General features: G+C 35.6%; 1 protein-coding gene across 2 annotated transcripts in view; it reads right to left on the reverse strand.

Moving 5' to 3' along the window:
• Nucleotides 1–1,041: 1,041 nt before the first annotated feature.
• LOC134534721 (ESF1 homolog) overlaps nt 1,042–7,526 on the reverse strand; it is a 44,806-nt gene continuing 38,321 nt past the window's right edge. For both annotated transcript variants that reach the window (XM_063373207.1, XM_063373209.1), the window contains exon 11: nt 1,042–1,229. In XM_063373207.1, coding sequence (XP_063229277.1) covers nt 1,116–1,229 — 114 coding nt within the window. In that variant the 3' untranslated portion in view covers nt 1,042–1,115. The remainder of the gene's footprint in view (nt 1,230–7,526) is intronic.

Below are 7,526 nucleotides of genomic sequence, written 5' to 3' on the forward strand. Positions count from 1 at the left end.
TTGTATTATAAGTGTATTTGCAACATGTGAACACACGAATTTGCTCGTTACCGAGGTTAGAAGTTACACATCTCTGGTGAGTACTGAAAAACTAAGTCACAGGTTTTTTTCTTTTCAAAATCCCACCCCCAGAATAAATAACTGTTTGAAATTTATATTGTTTTCTCTTTAGACATACTGGCTATTGTGTGCATGGGTATACTGTGAAGAGAAAACCTTCAAGGTTGTGCTGAATTGGTAGGACAGTCACACATACAACTGCAATTGGCCTCATTCTGGATGAATGAACATGGCACTTTTTTCTGTAGTTCATTTGTTTCTGAAGAGAATTCTCAAGGTTTCCGCTGAATTCTATTAGGTTTAGCTATTTCTGTTATCATAATTGGATAAAAATTTCTCTGGTAGCCAATTTTTTACTTTGTACTGTTAGATATATACCAGTTTTTGTTGTCTTCTATTCTTCCACAGGATTCTGTTTGGATTTGTTGCTTGCTAATATAAGATCCTACTACAGTTTGGTTACATGCCAGGGCATATCCAGGGTGGGCAAGATGGGGCAGCTGCCTCTTTCCTAAGTGGAAAACCATGTAGCAAGGAGTTGTACTAAGAAAATTTGTAACTAGTAGAGGTAAAAAGCTATTAATAAAAAAAAATTATTTTATTCCGTTACTGTTTATTATATGATGGGACCATGGACCCTCCTCCAGCATGAAGAAAGTTGAATTAAAAAATAAAGAGGACTCTCCTCTTCCATCCCCCAATGACCACCTTTTCCATTTTTATCTGGACACACCATCGATTCTATGCTTTTGTTTTATTCTTTATCCAAGTCATTTTCATTGGTCTCCATTACACTTTATCTGTTATTTTGCATGGTTGTTTTATTTTTCTGCGATTGTCACAGGATTTAATGCTTCAGTTAATTTCTCAGCTTTTGAAAGTTTTCAACTGCAGTCCTGGTACCAGCAGTACACTGGTTCAACATTACTAAAGTCTGGTGGTTGTGACAGATAATTACAAAAAAAATAATAATATCTCAAGGTTTATTACAAAATATTATTTTATTAAATAACATTTAAATCTTTAAATTTTAATAACTTTCAAATTAATCACCATTACAAATTTTTGTTTAATAACTTAGTTTGGCTTCTCACTTTTTTGACCAAGCTTGCCATATCAGTATCTTTCTTCATTGATACTGAAGAATTCTTTGCAGCCTTATTGGGTATCTGAAACAAAAACAGCAACTTGGGTAAGAGGATGATTTAAATAACACTCCATAAGCAAAACAGATAGGTTGCTATGAGAAAACATACTGAATCATAAAAAATGTGGATAAGAAAAAATAATATACTGGACATATATTTATCATTATCAAAGAGCTACAAACACTATCAAACAGCTAAATACAAAACTAAAGGGCTTTAATTCATTAGGTTTGTCTCTACAGTCCTCAGATTGGTGAAAATTATTACATACATATAGTAAACTAATATGTACTGTAAGAGTCCTGATTGGTACACTGAAAACAAGCAAAATGTTATTTTACTATGCTGAGACAATTACTTCTGATCCTCTGTGCAAAAAGATTAGAGAAATGTCTCCACTCAATCACTTTGTGGCTAGGGAATGCCATTTTGCTTAACGTTAATGGCAAATGGCACAGATGCATCAATTATAAATAATGTTAATAAGATTAGGTAACACTACGAATATTAGTGCCGGGAAGAAATTACTTATTAGAGTGGTAAGGTGAAAAATCAAATGCACTGCTGCATGAGAGGCCCTAATTTCTTACAAAAAAAAAAACCTCTAAAGATAAGAGCATTCAAATGGCAAGTCATAAATTAAGACACAGTATGAATGGTTGAATAAACCAAGACAGTGAACTTACAGGCACTAAAATTTGGTCGCAAAATGGTTAGAGAAGTAACCAGCAGATGTCAAGACAAGAAAACACATCTACAACCACACAAACAAGCATGGAAACCATGACTTATAACACAGAAAACATTGTCTTTGTTTAGTGCTACGCACCTAATAAAGCTAGTTAAGAACTGCACAACATTGAAAGGAAAGCTTTTTATTGATAGAGTAGAACTTAATTTTTATGTACCTGGGACTTACAAACTCATGTGAATGTGTTTTTTTTTACTTTTTTTTACTTGCACTATCACTTTTCCTATAGTATTAATGCATTACTTTCGTTCTTTAAGTGAAAGCATTTTCCTGAATTTACGCTACAACAACGCTACATTTAAAAGCAAGCCATTAGAAAAAAGTTTAGACAGAAGTATTAAGTGTGGTCACAGTCAGTTTCGTTTGTCATTGTAGAGTTGGGTTCACAATTAAAAAGAGCATAATCAAGCGCATAGCAGGCCATGCACACCACCTGTGCGAAATTGGTTCACAATTGAAATCTTACTGTTGATTTCAGCCAATTAAATTTTGTGTTGTATCCGACATATGTTGGCAGTGTTAGTAGTACGTAACTATATAAAAAAAACCAAATGATTATCACGTGACATCTGACCAACAGTTTGTGAACATAGTTTGTATACATATAAATTAATTTGGGTTATGTAAAATTTTTAGTTTACCTTTCTATATTTTTTATTTACATTAATTGCGAAGGGTGTTTTATAAGTAATAGCAATAATTAATTTTTAAGCAGAAAATACATCCACCTGAGCATTGTAATATCTCAACAATTTTGGGCAACAATATTTATGATAACTATTAACAGTCCAGCCAAAATTGCCTTTGCGCCATGTATTCGTAACAGAAATTAAATATATTCATTTCCCTCCTTTTCGCACAAACTATCTTATGCACACAACCTCCTGATACCGTTATTTTTCAATTGTGCAACTAGCCTGGGTAGCCTATACAACTTTAATTTTTTTTTTGCCCCGTGCCATGGTAAACCACATGGCCATGAAACGAAACTTTGGCAACTCTAGCACAAAAATTATGTTCAAAACAAGATGGCATCTTTCAGTTTTATATTTCCTTTAAACTTTAATGTACTGTGCAATAAAACAGTTGTTAGTGTGGTTGCTACATGAATAGAAAATTACTGGGCTTTTATTAAAATTAGTTTATAAAGCAACTCAAGCAATTCTTGTAAATAAGGTGTATGTATGATCGGCGATGCTTGTTTTACTACAATAGAAATGTTTTGGAAAGGCAGTTGGAAGCACTGAATTTCTAAAAACATTGCAACGAAAAGGTTTGTAATTTTTTCTATTCCTAAATGTAAATAATTGTTTGAAACTGGTTGCATTTGTTTAATAGACTTTTTTCTGACCTAAAACAAAATAAATCTAATGTTAACATGTGATTTACACTGCCCAAAAAAGAATCGTGTAAAAAAATTTACTATAAAAATTGGACATTTTGAATTGCTTCAATATGCTCCTCTCTTGCCCAAGAAGATTTAATGTTCAACTTTTAACAATTGTGAAGAACAGCTCAACTGAATGGATTTATTGTTTTCATCGTGAGAGAAAATGAGAGCATCTCTGACATTGTATTTAGTGCGGTGTATATCTGCTTCTCATTGTTTCCATCAATGTGAGATAATAATTAAAATAAAATAATAATAATAATAAACTGCCCCCTTTTTACATTTTCCCGTTTGTAACATATTTTTGTCCTGGTCCCTTTAAATATTGTTATGAATGCGAGAGAACAGACCGTGATGCCAATTTTGGAGTGGGCTGGTGGCCATGCACGGCCACTGATGTCAGGTGCCATACACTGACGTAAGGCATGCCACGCGTACCTGGCTGGATTACAAGGGGCCTCACTACTCCCCCCCCCCCTCCGCTCCCATCACATCGTCCGCCTCGGCTATTATCATCTTTAGCGGCCTGAGATATCCGGGCTTACAGAGGCCGCTGCGGGGAGTGACGTGATTAAGTGTCACCAGTCTCAATGTTTCGGGCGTTGTATCGGCTCGGGAAGACGCGACTTGTCACAGCCACTCTCGACAGTTCGAGAAAGGCACCACAGGTACTGCAGCAGCTACAACGGTCTCCGGGGGAGTTCCGCGCGAGTTCAGAGAGTTTGGAGAGTTCCGCGAGTGAAGTGCGACATCGGCGAAGAGGAAGAAAGACCCTCTCGAAAGCGGTGCGACAGGACCGTGAGAGTGTGACTGAGTGGCGTGGATGCGTGTGTGGACAGGCGCGAATTAAGTGGGGAACCAATGTTGAGCCTAGTTCCAGTGAGGAGTGCAAACTGTAGAACTTGACAGACATTAAGTGACTAACGAATAAACATTTTTAAGTGCCAGTGATTGGTGATCTGAAATTATTTAAGTACAATTAGTTATTAGTAATGTAAATATTAGTAATAAATAAAACTTAATTCGGCTACCCATTTCGAACCAAGTTCTCCCCCTCATAGGTTGTAACAATATGTAAGAACGAGGCTCTCCTGGATGATTTATTATAATACAAATTTAAATGGGTGTTTCCTATTTGACCCCCCGGGTGGGGGGGGGGGAGGGGGGGGGGAAGATAGAGAAAATAGAAAAAGGACAAATACCTACGATTTTTATACAACCCTTAGTCAAAAAGAATAAAAGAACAAAAAAAAAATCATTTACAGTAAAAATATAGATTAATTAGGTCTGCCAGAAGTGAGTATGTAGCAAAGTCAGAAGTTCTACAAACACCGATTGAGTGTGTGAGTCTGTGAGTGTGAATGTGTAAGTGTGTATATAATAAAAAAAAACCTGGTACAAAGAAATACAAACAGAAAAAAAAACAGCATAAGTAACACAATTAATTTACAAAATACACAAAAATAAACAACAAGCCTTCACGGTGTTTCGGGTTCTCGAATGTCCCCATCCTCAGGTGAGACAATGGCTGAGAGAAACGACCGCAGTAGAGTACAGACTCTACGGGTACACATTGTTTGCCCTACAGGCGTTTGCCCTAAACGTAGGGCAAATGCCTGTAGGGCAAATGACTTTAGGGCAAATGCCGTTTAGTGCAAACGACTGTAGGGAAAACGCCGGCAAGCACTTATGTTTTGGATTAACGAAACCACACCATATTTTAGGGCAGATGCCTGTAGGGCAGACGCCTGTCGAAAAAGTTATTTTAGGGCAAATGCCTTTAGGGCAAATGCCGGAGCTTGGTCCGAATGGGATTATCAAACATTTTGTGCAAACGCCTTTAGGACAAATGCCTGTAGGGCAAATGCCTTTAGGGCAAACGCCTGTAGGGCAAATGACTTTAGGGTAAACGAAGTTAAGGTTATTTTGGGTAATGTAGGTTTTTTCAATTATGTATCGATTCAAACAGTGTTCTCGTAGTTTATATTACCTCCGCAGGTGGCAGTACCTAAATAAATGTTTTCCCTCTAAATGCAAAGTTTACAAAACCGTCGCTAGATGGCACTTAAGCAAGCCTATATCGAGGTTTGGTGGGAATTCATGTGGTATGAACTTCCTAGATTCACCAACAGATGGTTCCCTGCACTAAGTTCAATGTTATTGAATATTTTTTTGTAAAATATTTCGGAACATTATATTCGACCAAAAAAAGAAATCGTATAATAAAAAAACAGTATTGGCGATTTAACAAAAATATTGCTCGAAAAAGGTTCAACTTTTTTTTCGGGGTTTGCTTATTTCAATTTCAGCTGTCAGACGCGCATTACGCTATGATTACTTAAAATATTACGATCATATATCATATATAATGCGAATACTAGCTGTTAAACATTTTCTTAATTAGCATAATAGTACTAATGCGGTTAAACTCCTACATATTGTTCATACTATTTTATTCAGGAATGTATACACAACATACAGCTGAAGTACACAATGAAGAAGTATTCTAGTTCGTTTTGTTCTGGGTTTTCCATAATTTGCATTTAGTTTGTAATGTTTGTGTAAGATCATTTTGACGTTCAGTATTAAGAGTTGGCCGATAATAGTCATTGGTTGGCATGATTCTTAAAATAGGCTATATCCGTAATCTATACTATAATAAAACAGTAGTTTTTTTTTACTGTCTGTCTGTCTGTTTGTACGCGGTGTTCTACAAAACTACTATACGAATTTTAATGGGGTTTTCAAGTTAACTTGAGCGTAGCAGAGAAATAAATATAAGCTTTATTTCATCAAAATCAGCTCAAGCAAAGAAAAGAAATCTTAATTTTATGACATCATTAGGTTTTGCTTTTGTGAGGAACTAAGTAGAGAGTAAGAAAAAAATAAAGATCCTGACAGTTTGTAGTGTCGCCATATTTGTTTCAATTTTCAATACCCTTTTTGTATATTACAATTTAAATTGCAGAAAAAAATTATGTTTCATAGACACACAAATAGTGAGTGTGTGTCATTTCTCTATGTCCACGAGGTCTTGCCGTGTCAATTTTCTCCTTGGGGCGAAACCGTCCGCTTGATTAAATAAACAGCTTTTATCGTTGAATGATTTCATGATTTATTTAATGAAAATCTGCTCTCATAAAAAAGTTAGTTTTATAGACATTGAATAGCTGTCCCTTTCTCTCTCTCTCTATATCTCTCTCTATATCTCTCTCTATATCTCTCTCTCTCTCTCTCTCTCTCTCTCTCTCTATATCTCTCTCTATATCTCTCTCTATATCTCTCTCTATATCTCTCTCTCTATCTCTATCTCTATCTCTATCTCTATCTCTATCTCTATCTCTATCTCTATCTCTATCTCTATCTCTATCTCTATCTCTATCTCTATCTCTATCTCTATCTCTATCTCTATCTCTATCTCTATCTCTATCTCTATCTCTATCTCTATCTCTATCTCTATCTCTCTATCTCTATCTCTATCTCTATCTCTATCTCTATCTCTATCTCTATCTCTATCTCTCTATCTCTATCTCTATCTCTATCTCTATCTCTATCTCTATCTCTATCTCTCTATCTCTATCTCTATCTCTATCTCTATCTCTCTATCTCTATCTCTATCTCTATCTCTATCTCTATCTCTATCTCTCTATATCTCTATCTCTATCTCTCTATCTCTCTATCTCTATCTCTCTATCTCTCTATCTCTCTATCTCTCTATCTCTCTATCTCTCTATCTCTATCTCTCTATCTCTCTATCTCTCTATATCTCTATCTCTATCTCTATCTCTATCTCTATCTCTATCTCTATCTCTATCTCTATCTCTATCTCTATCTCTATCTCTATCTCTATCTCTATCTCTATCTCTATCTCTATCTCTATCTCTATCTCTATCTCTCTCTATCTCTCTATCTCTCTATCTCTCTATCTCTCTATCTCTCTATCTCTCTATCTCTCTATCTCTCTATCTCTCTATCTCTCTATCTCTCTATCTCTCTATCTCTCTATCTCTCTATCTCTCTATCTCTCTATCTCTCTATCTCTCTATCTCTCTATCTCTCTATCTCTCTATCTCTCTATCTCTCTATCTCTCTATCTCTCTATCTCTCTATCTCTCTATCTCTCTATCTCTCTATCTCTCTATCTCTCTATCTCTCTATCTCTCTATCTCTCTATCTC

This window comes from Bacillus rossius, chromosome 8 (genome assembly GCF_032445375.1).
Source record: "Bacillus rossius redtenbacheri isolate Brsri chromosome 8, Brsri_v3, whole genome shotgun sequence".
NCBI lineage: Eukaryota > Metazoa > Arthropoda > Insecta > Phasmatodea > Bacillidae > Bacillus > Bacillus rossius.